This window comes from Medicago truncatula, chromosome 5, assembly GCF_003473485.1.
Source record: "Medicago truncatula cultivar Jemalong A17 chromosome 5, MtrunA17r5.0-ANR, whole genome shotgun sequence".
Lineage (NCBI taxonomy): Eukaryota > Viridiplantae > Streptophyta > Magnoliopsida > Fabales > Fabaceae > Medicago > Medicago truncatula.
In genome coordinates this window covers 41507252-41527611 of record NC_053046.1, presented here as the reverse complement: position 1 = coordinate 41527611, position 20360 = coordinate 41507252, and the positions used below count along the sequence as shown (strand labels likewise).

The following is a 20360-nucleotide window of genomic DNA, read 5'->3' as shown; positions in this document are numbered from 1 at the left end:
AATAAATAATTTTTTTATTACGCTCTTGGCTATAGCTCAGTTAGCAGGTGTCGGTTTTAACCACTATGTTATATGACAAAAAAAACTTATTTCATTTTTAAATCAACTCGTGTGTACACTTATATTTTTTGATGAAATTGTGCGGAATATTGTTAAAATCTCTTAAAAAAAAGTTGAATCTTTTATCAAAACAAGAATTGTATATGAATAAAAACCGCAAAAAATATAAAAATTCATATTTAATTAATGTTTTGTTAAAACAATCTAATTTTCTTTTTAGAGATTTTTATAATATTATTACAAAAAACTGCAAAAATTTATTCACAAATACGAATTATACTTATGAATTTACATAGTATGTGTTTGGTTTCCCATTTCTAACCATAGATGCACGTTTGATCACACGTTTCTAGGCATTTTCACTGCAAAATTTAAACTCTCCAAATCCTTGCTTCACTTTTCTGTGTGATTATAGAAATATTCAACACAAATCCAAATGAGCTATTATAAGGATAGACCAGAAATAAAGATGTAAAACATTTTAACACTGTTCTCAAAAAAAAAAAAACATTTTAACACTAAAAGTCAATCAAAAAATTTAAAAAGACTGAAACAAAAAGTTCAAATATTCATAGAACCAAAAAGATATTATCTTATAGCTTGTGTACCGGTATATAATAAACATTTATATGCTGTTTCAAATATGGATATGTAGACTTTGTATTAGATTCACATCATATCATGGATTCCTTTCATGCAAGGGTAGATGATGATAGTGAACAGGAGCGGAGGCGGGAATTTAAAGCTAGGGGGACCGAGTATATGAAACATAATTTGATTAAAAAATAATTGTTTAAAAACAAAAGGTATATAAGAAACCCGATACTAATATTTTCGTTTGACCTTAGCCCAATATTTATGATGATGTTTTGTCATGTATTTGATATCATTCAACTAATAAAATGCATTAATTTGTTTATTTACAAAACAAAACAAAAAAAAGAAATGTGAAATTGCTAAAACGATGTAAGGGTTGAAATTGAGATGAATTCCTAGCTATTAAATTATTACAAAATATCCTAAAAAAAAAAATTATTAAAAAATGGTACTATATTTTTTGTTTTGTTTTTACGGGTAAAGCAATAAAAACAAGGAGTTGGCGACACGCAGGACAAGAATGTGGTGACATCATCATTAAGATGATGATAAAACTATAAGATCGGAAGTGGAAGTACTTTGTTGTCGTCCTCTTCCTTCCTTCCACCAGTTACTGTTACACCCCAACTTTGACATCATCACCATGGAACTCAAATTCATTCTTCTTCTTATTATTAATCTAATAATGCTTCTCTCTTCGACCGTCACTGCTGATCAATATGTTCGCCCTTTGCCAAGAAAAAACTTAAACATTCCATGGCCATGGGATTCTAAATCCCAACCTTACCCTCAACAGGTCAAACTCTCTTTCTCTACTTTTCATCAATCCTATTATTATTATTAGTTTCTTCTGTATTTGTCTTTGTTATTTTTTTTTGAATCTGGAATTGTTAATTAAGTAACTATTGTTTAATTGCTTATATTATCTACAGTCATTTGTTTAAAATTAAAATACAAGTTATTGTTAGAAGAAATTATACAAGTTATCTATAATTTCCATATTTTTGTCTAGAACTTTTTTTTAGGGGAGTCAAGCTAGAACTTATGATATAGTATGTGATTGTTTGTAATAATAAAAGTACTTTTTTAATAATTCTCCCAGCTAACACACATTTAAATGAGATTTTTTATTTATTTTTTTACCAAAATATGAAAAAAAATTCAGAAGCTACTAAAACTAGCTTATAATAAAACCATTATTTTTTTATTATGATTAATTTAAAAATATTAAAGAAGCAATTGTGCTAACACTCTATGTATGTTTATTTATTTATTTATGGTACCTATTAAATTTCAGATTCTTAGACTACAAAATCTTGAGTGGTTTTCTGTCTTGCGTTTTGAAATTTTCAAAAACCAAAAGCAGTTATATGAATTTCAGTTATGAGTTTTGTATTTCAAATCTAAGTTATGTTTCAGTTTTTGTTTTTGAGTTAAGTCACTATGAACTGTTTGTGTACATAGAATCCAAACATAATTCCAACATTTCAAATATAGACACTCATAAAAATCCAAACATGAACAAATAAGCATTCATTTTGGGACTGTTTCCGTACATCTAAGCAGAATGGTTGTCTTGGTTTGAGCATAACATAGTTGTGATATTTCAGGTACATATATCTTTGGCAGGAGACAGACACATGAGAATTACATGGATAACTGATGACAAACACTCACCTTCATTTGTAGAATATGGAACATTACCTGGTAGATATGATTCAATATCTGAAGGAGAGTTCACCTCTTATAATTATATGTTATATAGCTCAGGAAAGATACACCATACTGTAATTGGACCTTTGGAATATAATACCATGTATTTTTATCGATGCGGCGGACAAGGTCCCGAGTTCAAGCTCAAAACTCCTCCATCTAAATTTCCAATTACTTTTGCTGTGGCCGGCGATCTTGGTCAAACTGGTTGGACTAAATCAACATTGGATCACATTGATCAATGTAAATATGATGTTTACCTTCTTCCGGGTGATCTTTCATATGCTGATTGTATGCAGCATCTTTGGGACTCGTTTGGTAGGCTTGTGGAGCCGCTTGCTAGTGCGAGGCCGTGGATGGTAACAGAAGGAAATCATGAAGAGGAAAATATACCATTGTTAACCGATGAATTTGTATCGTATAATTCTAGATGGAAAATGCCGTTTGAGGAAAGTGGATCAACTTCAAATCTCTATTATTCATTTGAAGTTGCAGGTGTTCATGTTATCATGCTAGGGTCTTATGCAGATTATGATAAGTACTCGGAGCAATACAGATGGCTAAAGGTTAGTCAATCGCCGTATATTTCGATAAGTATAATGGGATGCATCATACATGTGCTAAAGGCTTAGACTAGGGTTCTGTTTGGATAAACAACTTAATTATGTGCTTATAGCATGAGCTCCTGTCATATAAGTGCTTATGCGTATGTTATTTCTTTGACAAAAGATAAAATAAGCCAAATTGTTTTTCATATAAGTTATAAGCTGCTTTCATAAGCTATCTTGGAAAGCTTATGGAAATTTGCTGAAACAACTTATGAAAAGTCACAAGCTCTTTCCATAAACTCTACCAAACAGTCTCACAAGTGTTTGTGCGAGTAGATAAACTCAAATAAGTCAATCCAAACAGGCCTTTGAATTTTGATACAAACATGGACGAGAAATCTATTGTGCCGTTCTTTTCTTTAGACACGTTTACTGTCTCTTTAAGTTTTCTTCATTTCTCATCTATAGGAAGATCTGTCCAAGGTGGACAGGAAAAGGACACCTTGGCTGGTTGTGTTATTTCACGTGCCGTGGTATAATAGTAACAAGGCTCACCAAGGTGCAGGGGATGATATGATGACAGTCATGGAGCCATTGCTGTATGCTGCCAGTGTTGATTTAGTTCTTGCTGGACATGTTCATGCTTATGAACGTTCGGTAGGCCTTTTATATTTTAGCCTTTATTTTAATTTCTAAGCACAATTTAATGGAAATTTGGTCTTAAGTGGTGCTTTATCTGATTGACAGAAACGTGTGTATAATGGAAGATTGGATCCTTGTGGCGCTGTCCATATAACTATTGGTGATGGTGGAAACCGAGAAGGCTTAGCTCATAGGCAAGTAATATCTGCCAGACACATTATAAAAATTTGTTATCTGAATTGGTTACTGTCTGAAACCTGTCCATATAACTATTAAGATTGTTTATCGGCATGCACGCAGCCTGTATCCTTACATCATTGTTGTTTACAGGTACATAAATCCACAACCAAAGTGGTCAGAATTTCGTGAAGCCAGTTTTGGTCATGGTGAGCTGAAAATTGTAAACTCAACTCATGCCTTCTGGAGTTGGCATAGGAATGATAATGATGAGTCAATTAAGGCCGATGGTATCTGGATAACCTCTTTGATAAGCTCAGGATGCGTTGATAAGAACAAACATGAGCTCAGGAGCATGCTTATGACACCCTAAGAGATTCATGTCATGTCTGCTACAGGCATTACTTAAGTGTCATAAAAGCAAGTAAACTTGAGCATTTCTGTACTACTTGTTTTTTTTGTATATATACTCTATGGACTTGGAATTTTATGTAAATGGAGTGTATGTAAAGCTGATAATTTCTTTGGAATAGAAATATTGTTTGTTTTGTCTAAACTTACTTAAATAAATCAGCAATGTTTAACTAGAACTGTAAAACCAGAGGTGGATTATTAAACATTAAGGGTCAATATATTCTCTCTGAATGGACAATTTGGTAAATCTATTGACTTACAAGATTCAATCAAGTTACAAAAGAGAGACTACAAAGGAAAAATACACAACTTACAAAGCAAATTTACATAAAAATAAAAAAATAAAAAATAAAAAGGACCACTGTTGGATCGTTCCAAAATCCAAAAACGATTGCCAAGCAAATCAATTTTCAATATGATTGGCATCTTCTATCTACGTATCTAACCCAAATCTATATGCTTTGTATTTGCAAACGACTTTTAATATGATTGGCATCTTCCACGATCTTTTGAATAAATTCATATTCAAACCCAGTCGTGTAAGTCATTCCGGACAAATTAGAAACTTCAAGCAAAGCAGACTTCCATTTTTGTACTCTCTCCGAGTCTATTCCAAATCTTCTTTCATGTTGAGCCATGTCTTTGCCATAACTTTTTCTCAAATGCCTTATGTCTGATGGCTCTACTTTGTAAAAGATTGGCCAAACTAATTGATTATTCCATTTCTTACATTCAAGAATCTTCACAAGTTCATCAAGACACCATGTGGAATTTGCATAGTTTTCAGACAAAACAATAATCGAAAGTCTTGATGCTTCAATTGCATTTCTAAGACAAGGTGAAACTCGGTCCCCAGTGTGCAGTCCTTCATCATCCATGAAAGTCTTGAATCCCCCTTGGGATAAAGCTTGAAAAAGACTACCTGTAAAAGAGTAGCGAGTATCTTCCCCTCTAAAACTGAGAAACATCTGCCATTGAGCTGTTGAATGTCTCAAATTGTGTAGTGATTTTTCCCATTCCTCCAATGATTTACTTCTTAAGAAAGACCCTTCCTTAATGATTCTTCCTGGTAACCCATCACATTCAAAAGCAACTTCACGTGCCACATTGAATAAGTCAAATGAGGAGGAGTGATCCTCTTCTAGAATTCCCGAATGTTTTTCAAACAAAGTCGAAGCTTCCTCTGTAGATAATGGATCAAGTAGAATCTCCCTTTGACAGTGCATTAAGTCGCAATATTTTTGGCGACGTGCGGTCAAAAGAACCTTGCATAGATTACTATTACAAGGAATTCCTACATCCCGTAGGTCAAATTTTGCCCGAACATCATCAAAGATCACAAGTATTGGACGATCCATATCTTCTATTGTGGATAATATTTTTCTTGCTCTTCCAGTTTCACTGTTTCTATCTAATCTTATATTCAAGAAGTCAGCAATTTCATCTTGCATTGCTGTGATATTTGGGTTTTTGGTCACATTGACAAATAAAATCTCATCAAAAATATTCAAATATTGGACTTTCTGTTCCATTACTTTCACCAACGTAGTTTTACCAGAGTCACGCCTACCGTACAATCCTATCATACAACAATTATCATCTTGCAGTGCCTCCAAAAGTTCATCTGAAGCCTTCTCCGTCGACTTGAAACACTCGAAATTATTTCCTAAAGAGAAGTGTTCTAAACTTGGAATTGTAGTTGAAAATGGATCAAAATTACATTTCTTATTTAGTGCTGTAATTTTTTCCTGCAACTTATTAAATTCAATCCATGATGGTGGTTTTGATTGTAATTTAAGATTCTCCATTTTTTGCATGATTATGTCTGCTTCTTTTAGCCACTCAAACACAACATCTCTAACCTTTTCAGTTTTACGATCAATTGCTTCAACTTTTGCACGCACACGATCACGATTTGAAATGAGTTTCTTCTTTTGTCTTTCAACTTTCATGTAGCCTTTGCCAAACCAATCAGATACACATTTATTTCCATCAACTTCTTCTACCGCCTTCTTTACCGCATGAGTTACAAGAAGACAGCCATACTGAACAACAGCATAAGGTTTTTTTCCAGCTGCAAAATTATATTAACAGAAACATCTAAATCAGCATAGTTTCAACTTTGTTTATAGATTGACTTTTGTTGAGCATCATATGAAACAAATAAAGAAGAGAATTGAAGTGATAGAAATTGAACTCACACATAATTGCAGCAAGCAGAAAGGATGTACTGTACGTATGAGTGAAGTTTGAATGAGGAATTGTGTATTAGCTTCAAAGCAGAAAGTCAACTACAAAGAAAGAGATAATGTAAAGTGTGATGTGAAGCCATTAGTTTACTTTATCCATCTATATATACTTGACAGACACTAGCATAAAGTCCACGTTAATTGAGTACTATTTACATACTAGTAGATGCCAGATGGAGTCAAATACACGTTTTAGTTAAAAAAATCCGCTAATAGTACAAGAATGTGGTTGGATGGTTGGTAAAAGTAGAAGGATGTACCGTTGAACAATTCAATTGTTCCCTCACATCAATCACATCAACTACTACTACCACTTTTGGTTTTAAATATAAAAAGTGGATAGTTGGTTTGTATACATTATGATGAGCTGACTTTTTTTTTTATAGGTTATTTGAGGAGCTGACTTATAAGTACAAGGAATACCATTCTTTAATGACCAAACCAGCCTAGTTGTCGGTTTGAGTTTGTCGTGTTTACTGTTTAGCTGGGAGCATGTGAATACGTTGTTGCTAGCTAGTACATCTAAATCGTTCGATCAAGATTGGACGGATATTCTCAATTTTAAAATCAAATTTCAGATTTAAACACAAACAAATTCTGAGCTTAAATCTTAATCGTTCGATCATAATCGAACGATTCAGATGTGTTAACTGCATATAATTTTCCATTTTTATTATTCAAACTAACATCAAGATATTTACTAACGTGCTTGTGTCTTTCTACTTTTAACCATAAAAATAAAAATTGAATTTTTTTTATCAGATTATTTAAGATATTAATACTCTTGAACATAACTCAGTTGATATAAACATTGCATTATATATACAGAGGCTGATGTTCGAACCCTAAATTTCATACTTATTCATCTTAATAGGTTATATTCTAGCCATTGAGCTACTTTTTTTGTGAAGGATAAATACTTAAACATGCTGAGTAGTAAAAAGGTTGCTATTTAAATTTGAGAATCAATAAATGAGAGTTAACAAAGACATATTGTTAGTAGTTATAAAAAAAACATTTTTAGCAATTGAATCATAACTCATAGGGGTATTTTTGGTGCGGTTTAGTTCGATTTTGAGATTTAAAGTAATCTGAACTGCAAGATGAAAAAACACGTGGTTTGGTTTGGTTCGGTTGACTTTTAAAATAAAATCCGAACCAAATCATTGCAGTTTAAGCTGGATTAATTGATACGGTTTTTTTAGACAATACAATTTTTATTTTCAACATCAAAATCAAGTTAGAAAGCTAAAGCACGACAATTTTTTGGCAATGTTTCCAACAATGTTTTAAATTCCTTCCAATGTTATAATTTCATTTTCATCCAATAATATTTCTAACAACATGACCAAATAAAAAATGTGGATAAAAAATAATCTTATTTTTTAAGAAATGCAAAAGACTAAGATTTTATCATTCTCTAAAAGTTCAAGTAGCACATAAATACATTTTTACAATAAAAAACAATGAAGAAACTTAACAGGAGAAAAAAATATGTCATTTTAAAAAAAAATTCAGTGAGTTTCTGAGTATGGTCTAAGTGACATATGTTTAATTAGTGTTTTTTTATGTAGCGGTTTGGTTTAGTTTGATTCTGTTGGTAAAATAAAAACCACAAACCGAATTAAACTATACAGTTGAGTAAAAAAATGATCCAAATACATCCGAATTAAATACGGTTTTTCGCGGTTTCGGTTTGTGTTGGTTCGGTTTGCGGTATTTCTATTGGGTTGATTCGGTTTTGAACACCCCTAATAACGCATACTCCTCCCGTTTCAAAATGAGTGTCGTTTTAGCCAAAACAATTGGTTCAAATTGAACATCACTTTCATTTTCCAAAGCAATAATAACTTCTTTTTTTAAAACTCGGTATCCGATTTCAAGGACCGACTAATCCGAAAGGATCAATCTCGCTGTCCACTTGAGGGGACCCCATTTAAAGGACTTGCCCAACGAAATTAGCACCATAGAGAATTGAACTTGAGACCTTGAGAGGAGCAAACTCCAAGATCTCAAGCTAACCACTAAGCCAACCTCAAATGGGTGCAATTATAACTTTTTCTTTTGAGTGAATCATCAACTTCGTCCCTGAATTTTCACGGGTCGGCCAAAATCGTCCCTCAATTATGCGAAATATCAATTTAATCCCTGAATTTGTTAAATGTGAATCAAGTTAGTCCTTCTGTTCAAACGGAGCGTTAACGGTGCTGACGTGGCCGTCAACCTCTCACATGTCAGACGCCACGTAGGCAGAGACTAATTTGGCCGATAATAAAAAACATTTCAAAGGACTAAATTGATTGATTTGCAGAAAATGCTTTGGCTTTCTTCCCAAACAGATCTTTTATTCCCCTACGACTCTTTCTTCTCCTATTGTATAAAATTGGAACCCTAATTACACAATATGCAATCTACACTCCAAAATCACAAAAATTTCCTCCAATAATAAGTGGTCCAGCTCTTCCCCAATTCAACAAACTTGAAACCCTAATTTTTTCCGTATTGAATATGAAAGCCAAAATCTTGAAAATTTCTTGAAGCAAAACTATTGAAATTGATTCTGAAATGATGGGGGGTGGAAATATGGGAAAAAATAGTTATGAAAGTCGAGCTTCATCTTCAATTTCCAAGTTTAATGGTGATGTGAGAGTGCTTGAATGTTGGTGTCCTAGAATTTGTGTTGTTAAAAAATCCAATACTTCAAAAAACCCAGGAAGGCCATCAAATTTGCTTGTTTGAGATTTTTAACATGGTATTGTATTGTTCTAGGCGTGTGTAAAGTTCTAATGAAAAGAGGATGAAGATGATTTAGAAATGTCACCTTTCTGTAATAATATTTCGATCAAATTAGTCCCTAAATTATTTCTCTATCTATCAAATAGATTCATACGTTATATTAAAAACTTTCCAACCAACTAAACTAAACTCACGAGGACAAAAAAATTACATATATTTTCGCAAAAACTTAATATGAAACACGCGTTAAGATTTCCCTAAAAAAAAAAAATTATCAATGCTTCATGCAGATCCAGTCTCACCCACTCTGAATTCTGGACACTCGAACATGCTCTCAGTAAAATTTCAATTGTGAGTCGACTTCTCTTTTTCTACAAGAAGTCTAAATTGGATAGAAAGGGGAGGTCAAAATAATTAGCTATTTGCATTCATAGAGTCGAATCAAAACTGATTTCTTTTTTTCATATATAGAAAAACCAAATATTAGAAAATTTAAGCTAAATCATTGCAACAAATTAGTTCTTTAATTTTTTAACGAGTTAGTCCATATAATTTGTAAAAGTGTAAGTTATTAACCGTTTAAACAAATTATGTTACAAAACAGTTGATGTGCTTGTTATTTGCTCTTTGTGACTAGAACATATATAGTGTGTAGCTCATCCTACTTTTTTATCCATCAAGAACTATGGTCGGTTTACATGAAGAAAATATGTATTGATGTCTTGTTTGTTACCAAAATTGTAAAGAATTTGTGTTTACGTATAGTGGGTTTTAGTAGGGTAGAGCATCGGATGGATTCAGGCCCGAAAGAGGCATACCAGATGAAACCGATCATTCAATCTTAAGACCCAAATTTGACCACTCATGTACTCGGTTTGCTCGGGTTCGGGTTCTTTGGTTGGACGGGTTCCACGGGTGGGTTGGGTCGTCTATGAACCTGAACAATGAAAAAAATACCGAGAGACACCGAAGAAGCATTGAACAAGAGAGGTGGATGGATTGCATCAAAGGAAAAAAAAACAGAAAGTGAAAATAGGTATGATCTAAAGCAACTCTTTGGTTCTCAATTAAAGTGATTCCCGCCAAGCCAACTAGAGTGACGACGAGCGAGGACCCAAGTCATGTAGTAGAGTGATTCTCTCTGTGTAGGTGGCAATGGAGACGTGGTGGTTTTATTAGTCGTGACTTTGGAGAAGATAAGCATGTTTCTTTTTTTACTGGAGATTGAAAGATCTTTGGTTTGTTACTTAGTTTTGGATAATAATGACCATAATAAAAAATTATAGCAGTAATATTTATTATTAGGGTCTTACTAACTTGTACTCTAAGGACATAAGTTAAGGAAAAAAAAAAAAAATTTTGTATTGAAAATATAAATTATTAAATTTTTACAACATTAAACTAACAAGTTCCATGAGAATAATTCTATTTTTAGTTTTTTAACTTGTGCCTAGGTACAAGTTAGAATTTCCCTTATTATTATCCTTCTACTTTCACAAGTCACGTGCACTGTCTTTTATGGAGACCTCTCATGTCTTGTGAGTATTTAAACACAAATATTAAATTAGTGTCTCAGTGACCGTGGTTGGTTGGTTTGTGTGTACAAGACTTTTGAGATTGTGTGCCTACTACTCGGTCGGTTACAACTACCGATGGTTTTTAATTTCAAGAACCGCAACCGACCATTGGACCTCGTATATACTCGAGTTTTTTCAGTTTCCAAATCCGACAACCGACCCGATCCGCCCGTTTAATTAAAACATGTGGCAGTTTGGACGGGTTTCGGGCGGGTCCGATTCTAATGCTCAGCCCTAGGTGTTAGGACATATAGATCAGTCATAAGATTTCATGTTTTTACATCACGGTGAAGTAAACACATAGAGTAGGTTTCATGTTTGTGTTTTAACAACTTACACTTTTATGAACTAAAATGAGTAAGTCATTACAAAATAAAATCTTATAAAGTTAACTTATTATAAACATCTAATTTAAAGAATTTATATTACACAATGAAGATTCAACTAATAAGAAGCATGAGAATGCAGTACAAGAAACTAACCTACATGTAGTACACTTCATATTTGATAGTACATTTTCATATTGTATATATACCTTGATGTAACACATTCACAATCTAATGAATCATTTCTCATTTTCAATCTTTCTTAATAATTTAGCCCCTAAAAAAACACGGATCATGTTTTGATAAAGTTTCATATGACCGTGTTATACAAAATATATTTATTGTGTTTATCTTATTCTTCATTAGATGCAGTCATATCAAAACTTGTGCATATATATTTATAAAAAGACGGTACTATACAATTTCAGAAAACAAAATCACCGAAAATCTTAAACTAATTATCGATCAAGGAACATGAAACGTGTTGAAAACAACTTATAACACTTACAACTTCACATGATTCATGGAATATTTATCATTTCCTTACATTTTAAGGATTAGATAGAAGAAGGAGTGAGATACTTGAAGATTGAATTTGACACGATTAAGTTTGGCTTCGTATTCTTTCCACGATCTTTTGGACTAGTTTATATTCGTACCTGCAAAATCAAAGACTTGTTAATTCATGTATTGCACAAAGTTTTCATATTATCTATTAATCAAAGTTCATTCGGTTAAAAGAATATATAAAATTAAAATTAACCTTCACAAAATTGAAATTTGCACTTGAACTGAAAATAAAACTTTCACAATATACAATTTCTCATGGTATAACAACATTTTAACAAATCGCACATAAGACAGCTCAGTTAATATTGATAGCTGCAAAGACAAAATTATACAAGAGTTGAAATTCGAAATCCAAACTCTTAACTACTACGTTTAAAATGTGCGGATGTTATTTGACAAAAAGAAAGTCAACCTTTAAAGGATTCCTGTTCATAATTTCATTGACCTTAAAAAATGAGGTACTAAACAATCATTACCTCACAAAAAAATCCACAGCAGATTTGAACTAAAAGTTAAAAGAAGTTGGAGGTTTTGAATTTAAATTAGGACAGATGAGTAAATATTAAATGATAATATTTTTCATAAAAAGGAGTAAACATGAATTGTGCAACTAAAAATATTTAAAAGCATGCCACATACATACCCATATTTGTGATGTTCTCCACTCAAGTTAGCAACTTCACATAAAGCTGACCTCCATTTATTCACCTTTTCAGAGTCATTTCCAAACTCTTCTTCATGCTTAGTCATGGCTTTTCCATAACTATTTCTCTGATGTCTTACCCAAGATGGTTCTATTTTGTAAAAGATTGGCAAAATCTGTTGGTTCTTCCTCTCCTTGCACTTTAGCATAGTGACCAATTCATCTAGACACCAGGGAGAATCTGCAAAGTTTTCAGAGAAAACAACAATTGAAATCCTTGATGCCTCAATTGCTTTGATTAGAGATGATGAAATTTCATTCCCACCCTTCAATTCCTCATCATCCATGAAGGTCTTGAACCCCTCTCGACACAGAATATTATAGAGAAAACCTGTGAAAGAGTAGCGAGTATCTTCTCCTTTAAAACTTAGAAAAATATCATATTGAGACCTTGAATATTTCAGATGGTCTAACGATGCTTTCCACTCCTCGATAGGTTTGCTTCTTAAGGAAGATCCCGCGTCTATAATTGTTCTAGGTAACCCTTCACATTCAATAGCAACATTGTATGCCACATTTTTCAGGTCGGATGAAGACTCATTATCTATCCCTGAATGTTTTTTGAACAAAGTCCAAGCTTCCTCTGTGGATAAAGGACTAAGTTGAATCTCCCTTTGACAATGTATAAACTCACAATCTTGTTGGCGACATGTGGTCAAAAGGACCTTGCATCGATTACTATTACAAGGAATGCCTACCTTTTCTGGATCAAGATTTTCCGAAACATCATCCAAGATCACAAGAATTTGGCGATCCATATTTGCTAATGTCAAGTATATTTTTCTTGTTCTTCCAGCTTCAGTATTTACGTCGAATTCCAGATTCAACTCGTTAGCAATTTCATCTTGAATCCTTTTTATGTTTGGGTTTTGGGACACATTGATAAATAAAACTTCATCAAAAAACTTGGAGTACTTGGCTTTCTCAGCCACTGCTTTCACTAATGTTGTTTTACCAGAGCCGCGTTTCCCATACAATCCAATTTTATATGAATTATCACTTTGCAGTGCCTGCAAAAGTCTATCTGAAGCCTCTTTGGTAGACGCGAAACACACAAAATTTTCAGAAGAGAAGTGTTCTAAACTTGGAATAGGACTGGAAAATAGCTTGAATTCACATCGGATATTCAATGCCTTTAATTTGTCTAGCATTTTATGGCGATGTTTCACTGCACCATCATTCGTCAATTGCCTATGTTTTTCTTGTCTTGACAATTGCCCAAGTTCATCCACTACTGTCATATTCCCCACCTCTTGTAAAACTATTTCTGTTTCTCTTAGCCACTCAAACACATCATCATTCACCCTTTCGGTTAAACGATCAGTTGCTTCAATTTTTTTCTTAACATGATCTCGGTTTGAAATCACCTTCATCTTTTCGCTTTCCACATTTTTTATTGTTTTGCGAGCCCGATTGTCACGTCGTTCGTCGATTTGGCTTACCAGAATACAAGTTCCGACTAAGCAAGTAGCAATTATGGATTGTTTGTAAGTAGTAATAAATCCAGTGGGAAGATAATCTGAAAATAATCAATATAAATTTCAGTGGTAGATTTAATAAAGATAAATTACTATATAAATGGAATTTAGCTATGCCTTCAGTGATAATTGTTTTGCTTTTTTGGTGGTGTCTGGGGTTTGAGTCTCATATAATATAAGCAAGTAGCAATTATGCATTGTCCTTCCTTACCAACTGAGTTAAGATCAGATAGACAAATAATTGTTTTGTTTGATAAGGGACATAATTGAAAAATTAAAAAATAGTTAGGAATTGGAAAAAGAAAACATAATTTATATAAGGGACATATTGAAAGAAAAATTACTACACCAAAACTATGTATCTTTTGTATATAGCTAGGATATTAACTTAAAAAAAAATCATTAATATCTTGCATGTATTAACAAAATTTGCACAAGACTGGCAGCAGTAGTAGTGAATGAATAAAAGGAAGAAATTTGAAGTGAAATAAAGAAGAGAATTTACCCATAGAATAGAATAGTAGTAGTACAATTTAAGTTGCAGCTGCAGCAGGCAGAAACGATGTATCCGTGAACTTTGAATAACCGTCGTTTGGAGGCTGAGTACTAATTGCAATCAAGGCAAGCTAGTGTAAAGTGTGAACCCATTAGTTTAATTTACACATTGAATAGAATAGTAGAAAGTTGCGCAAAAAAAAGAAGGTTAATTGCAGTTTTGGTCCTCCTATTTTCATCTTTTTTTGTAAAATTAGTCTCCCTATTTTAAAATTCGACAGTTTTGATCATTCTATCTAAATTTTTGTCTAAAATATGATGATATAACAAGTTTTAAATGGTGTTTTCAAGAGAATTTTCTTATGATTTCATCGATGTTGATATTTTCTCGTCTTCCGATCATATATCACGACATTTAAAATCTATCACATCACTTTTATTTAGTTAAAAAATATGATAGAGGGATCAAAACTATCGAATTTTAAAATTGAAGGCCAATTTTATAAAATGATAAAAATAGAGGGACCAAAACTGCAATTAAGAAAAAAATAGCAGATAGATATTAATTAGAAAAGTTAGATGACTTAATATATAAATTGAGAGCATAAGTTGTTAAAAATTATTAATATTTTGCTCTAGCTTAATGACTAAACATTTTCATAAGGTAAATAATTGATGTGTCTGGATTAAAATGTTGACCCATACATATATTATGGAATGACTTTGTCAACCAAGCTAAATCCACATGAACTTTTTAGAAAAAAACTATTAATATTTTATGGGTCTTGTTAACAAGTGTTCTAAGGGGATTAGTTAAGAATTTAAAAAATGAAAACAATTGATAATTTTTATGCAAAAAAAAAGTTACTTTTTGATGTTTTAATGTGTTCAATACACAAGTTTCAAGATAAAGTTTCCATTTTAAACCTATTATCAAGTGCCATAAGGGCATTTGTTAACATTTCTCATGCTTTATTCATGTTTAAAAATTGGGAAATGTTAACCGGTGTTCTCAGGACACTGGTTAAGAGCAAATATAACATGCACTGCGTTGGAAATTGTGTTATCAATCCCTTAAAAGTCAATAACCAATGTTCCGGAGGCATCGTTTAACATAACCCTTAAAAATATCATCAAATATGAGATATACAAATAAAATATCCAAAATTTTGAGGAAAAAAAAAGTGTTTTTTGACACAACAAAAAAAGTTAAACACCCAATATTTAGGAATGGGGAGACTATTGAATACTCATATATGCACATTGCAACATCAACCCATTCAATAACCGTGATATGGAATAAAATATTATAAAAATATTGGTCTATGATGGACCAATTTTTTGTACCATTAGATTATATGAACTCACCAAATCTTATCATGGTCTATAAACATCAAATCTTACACATCTACTCTATAACTCTCATTTTCTCTCTCTCCTTTTCCTTTTTTTTATCAATTTTTCTTTCTTTCCATTTAGCAATACAAGTATCAAGATAATTAATCTCACTGGACTAGTTCTTTCATTAATATTTTTGTTTTTAATCTTATGGGTTCATTATTTTTTGTTTTGGTTTTAAAATAAAATTCTATACTTAAATATTAATGACAAAAATCTGATACACGTAAAATAAAACTTAAAACTGAAAATAATTTATTTAATTGAAACTGAAATAAAAAATTGAAATGAATTAAATTGAAAATATAATTTAATTAAAAAATTAATTAAGTATTTTGACCAAAAAAATTAAAATATTAATTTATTAATATGTAAAATATATATTAAATTGATTAATTTAAATTATTAAAAATCTTAAATATTAATTGATTTACATTTTATTATGAATTACGAATTACGAATGTCTATTTATGTCATTTATATTTTATTATGTAATTGATGGGTTGTATTTAGTGTGGATAGACCATGATAAGAATTGATAGTTGATTCAATCTAAAGGTTAAAAAAAAATTAGTCCATCTTAGACCAAAACTTCATGGATCCAAGTTAAATGGCACCTATATAAGAATAGGGAGACTATTGAATACTCATATATGCACATTGCAACATCAACCCATTCAATAACCGTGATATGGAATAAAATATTATAAGTATGTAGGAACTAAATTGATGAAAGAACAATAATCTAGTTTTCATTTTCCACTTCGTCGAAAGTATTTACCTCTTCATGGTATTGCTAGTTAATACTTAATACCCCATAACAAAAAAATATGGTGCTACAAGTTTTGTTTCAATTTATCTTTTCGCTTGAAAAATCAGAAAAGTATTAATCATGGTTTTTCAATTTGATCCCCTAGTTCGTTTGTTATCTCAATCAAATGAAATTATAGAAACCATTAATGGAGTTATGGAAACCATGGGTTTTAATTGAATTCAATTTTGACAGGTAAACTATCTCTTTCAACTGTAGTGAGGATTTTTTTTTTTTTTTTACTTTTACATGCTAAATATGCGAATTTAAAAAACATATGAAAAAAAAATAAGTGAATGGAATTTTAACTCACTTGAAGACGGAGAGCAAGCAGAATGCTGAGATTTCCAATCCAATTCAACTGCAACTATATCCTATCAATTAATGTGATTGAATTTGCTTAGGGATGTCAAACTATGTAGGGAAAAAGAAGAATATATATATATATATATATATATATATATACTTGTAGAAATTTGTAGGAAGGAATATATATATGTCAACACGTAAATATGCCAAGTTGCCAACAAAGCAGTAGTATGTCAACGCGCAAATATGCCAACACGCAGTAAGAATCAGTCAAAGCAGAAAGCAATGGCTCTACCAACCTTTGCCTTTGGACACTAGTGACAGTGTGTGACACCATTATACTGTTCATTTTATTTAATGCAAGTCAAGGATTAAATTTGAAAAAAGAAGAAGATATATATATATATATATATATATATATATATATATATATATATAATGAAAGTATTACCTGAAATTAAATTTAAGTATGAAATATGTAATTTGAGTCTAAATTTTGTCACTCAATATAAAATATTATGGAGAATAGGAAAAAATTTCAAGTTGGCTAACATATTTGCGCATTGATATGCTTTCCTATAAGAATTCCTCACAACAACTTCTCAATCCATTGCTAAAAGAATCTGAATTTTCGCAACCAAGGCTTTATCCATATGACTATCATCATTGTTACGTACTATTAAGAACATGGGAAATTCTATGGTGAAGTTGTTCAATTGACTTTTTCGATGAAGTTATCCTACATCCAATAATAATGCGCCACATGTCATGTGTGCAAATTGTGGAATGGTATGTACCGTGTACCTGCTCAATATGTTCCACCGTAGACTAACTTTTTTGAACCATCAGATTAAACACATCACTAATGTTATCGTGTTGCCTTTCACACTATATTTATTCCCTTTCTCCTGTTTGACTTTTTCTTACTTCTATTTCAACAACATATTTATTCCAATTTATTTATTTATTTATGGCAAAATTACACTATAAATCCTGTCATAAATCCTTTGTATTAAAATTTTGTTTAAATTGAAAATTCATTATTTTAATAAAGTTTAAATTCATTACTATTATTTAATAACGTTTAAATTTGTTTTTGGTCATTGCATATTTTTTTCATAGCAATTTTGATATATATCTTAAATCATTAGTTTCAACCATCAAAACAATCTTATTATATATCTCAAATTATGATTAGTTTGTATCAAATTATAAATTTTCATATTTGATTATCAAAACTATAATGAATTATTTTTCCTATTATCTCTTGATATAGACTATGTTTTTGTAACACATAAGTCCTTTTTTCATTTTTTTTATTATAAAAATGCTGAAATAATAGTTTTTTTTTTTTTGTTGAAAGGATGCTGAAATAATAGTTTTATTAATAACCTTATTTGTTAAAATATTTTTAATTAAAAAGATAAAGAAATTCATAAGTCATATGAATATCTTCATCATCTTCCTCCTTGATTAAAAAAAAGTACACTTAAATACACATCTAAATTAAACATCTCTACTTTGATCTTCTTATAATCTCAAAATCCCTAAAACTCAATTAACCACAAATAGTTCAAGTAATTTAGATGCTAACAATGGTTTGAAGAGAAACCCATAATTTTCAATTATCATAACAGAATCTTCAGATAAACTCAATTATAAAACTAGATACAGTTAGATTAAATGACCAATCATCATAATTAGGGTTTCGGAACAAGAACGATTGAAATTAGATAATATAGAATCTATGTAGTGAACGAAGGTGGGTAGAGTTGTCTCGGTTCGTTGGAGAAATGTTGAGTAACTTTGTGATATTCCATGTTTTGGAGATGGCGGTGATAACTGTGGCTGAAAGGACCAATGGGGTGTATGGGTGTTGTTTGAGTGTGTGAATAGCAAAGGGTATTTTGTAGATGCAACAGTCACTGATTGTTGTCGGTGATTCTACTTTTTTGGAGCATCAAATTCATTAAATTGCTTCTCAATTAACCTTGGTTAACTTCTAGTTCATGGTTTCATGTTTTGGGTTATGTGGGTCTTCAACCGGGTCGAACTGACCCATATAAAGGTTGAAGATGAAGTTAAAAAAAAAAAATTGAAAAGAAAAAAAAAAAAAAAAAGGAATAAAAAGTGTGAAAAAATTAATTTTGGTAATTGCTCAAGCTTTGACTTTAAGATCTTCGTAGAGAAATTTCAAATTTGAAAAAACTAAAGACAACATGAATCGAACCATGTACAACGTTGCGCAACATTGAAATTGTAACTATTGTGTTATCTATCTTTTTATGTTTAGAATCGAAATATATTATATATGTAAGTATGTTATATCTACATTTTTTTTTTTCCTTCAAAACATCATTATTAAATATAATATTAACATAATATGCAAGTATTCAAAAAAATATTTTTTTGTTGAATTATATATATTTTTTATTTGTATGCAAAACACCGTTAAATATTTACACTACATATTGCAGAATTTATATGTTTATATGCACGTAGTCAAAAAAAACTTTACTACAACTGTTTATATGTTGACTAACTATGTTTCTAATGTGATAGTTCATCAGATTGACTTACATCGAAGATTCTGATTTTTGAAAATTCAGTTCATGATTCGTTCTTATTCCATTAAGGACATATTCAATGGTCCGATTTATTATATTTGATAGAGTTGGTCGGTTGTGTCCGTTTTGATTGTCAGAACAATGTCGTCCTTCCAATGTGACTATGTTTATAATGGAATAGTTCGTCAGATCAACTTACATCGAAGATTCTGATTTCAAAAATTTCAGTTCCTACCTTGTTCTTATTCCAATAAGGTCATATTCAATGGTCCGATTGATTATATTTGATAGCGTTCTTATTCCAATAAGTCGATATGTTTTTTTTAGACAATAGTTGATATGATAAAATTTTGAAAATTAATTTACACAACACCCATTGTAAATATTATTATTTTATATGCAAAACATAGTTAATTATTTGCATCGTGTCCATTTTGATTTTAAGTGTTATTATGATCGGAATTGAAATTCAAGAAAAAAGCACATACTTCTTTTGCTAAGTCCTTTTTCTCATTTGTTTTTAAAAAAATACATAATTTTATTTTTTAAAGTATATTTTTATTAAAAATAAAAAAAATCCAGAAATAAGATGAACATGTTCATCATTTTTATCTTCTTCCTTTCAATCTTCATATTCTTCTTTCGGATCTTCATCATTTCCTTGAATCAAAAAAATTTCTACACAAATATATGTCCAAATATCATGATTTTTTGTTATGTTCACCACAAATCTTCTTCTAAACACAAAAATCAAAACTCAACTTCTAAATAATTAAATTAGGATCCAGAAGTCATAGCTCAACTGGCAAAAATGCCGAAATTGTTAGGCCGGATACCATGACCGGGGTTCGAACCCCGATACCTCCACTTGTGTGTGTGAGTTTATAATGGCTTTGCCATTTCGTCTATCTACTAAAAAAAAAATTAAATTAGGAACAACTTCCTTTCAAAAAAAAAAAGGAACAACAACTTCAATAAATTGATAGTTGA

General features: G+C 31.2%; 2 protein-coding genes across 2 annotated transcripts; one reads left to right on the top strand and one right to left on the bottom strand.

Annotated features, from left to right (window-relative positions):
• The first annotated feature begins 1171 nt into the window (after positions 1-1171).
• On the top strand, positions 1172-4293 carry LOC11442267 (purple acid phosphatase 18). The gene is made up of 5 exons (XM_003617461.4): positions 1172-1453; positions 2268-2936; positions 3387-3575; positions 3666-3754; positions 3891-4293. The coding sequence occupies exons 1-5, from the start codon at positions 1301-1303 to the stop codon at positions 4108-4110; spliced, it is 1320 nt and encodes a 439-aa protein (XP_003617509.1). The 5' UTR covers positions 1172-1300; the 3' UTR covers positions 4111-4293.
• Positions 4294-4371: 78 nt separating this feature from the next.
• LOC11433021 (uncharacterized) lies at positions 4372-16903 on the bottom strand. Its single transcript, XM_024785037.2, has 4 exons — positions 16808-16903; positions 14296-14416; positions 12242-13831; positions 4372-6225 (listed from the first exon to the last, which is right to left on the bottom strand). The coding sequence occupies exons 2-4, from the start codon at positions 14297-14299 to the stop codon at positions 4604-4606; spliced, it is 3216 nt and encodes a 1071-aa protein (XP_024640805.1). The 5' UTR covers positions 14300-14416; positions 16808-16903; the 3' UTR covers positions 4372-4603.
• Positions 16904-20360: the final 3457 nt, after the last annotated feature.

Coding starts and splice junctions, on each gene's coding strand:
- LOC11433021 (XM_024785037.2), bottom strand. Junction 6,226..12,241: donor CAAATATGGGTATGTATGTG/GCATGCTTTTAA, acceptor ATAATTTTGCAG/CTGGAAAAAAACCTTATGCT.
- LOC11442267 (XM_003617461.4), top strand. CDS start 1,301: ATGGAACTCAAATTCATTCTTCTTCTTATTATTAATCTAATAATGCTT. Junction 1,454..2,267: donor CCCAACCTTACCCTCAACAG/GTCAAACTCTCT, acceptor GTGATATTTCAG/GTACATATATCTTTGGCAGG. Junction 3,576..3,665: donor TTCATGCTTATGAACGTTCG/GTAGGCCTTTTA, acceptor TCTGATTGACAG/AAACGTGTGTATAATGGAAG.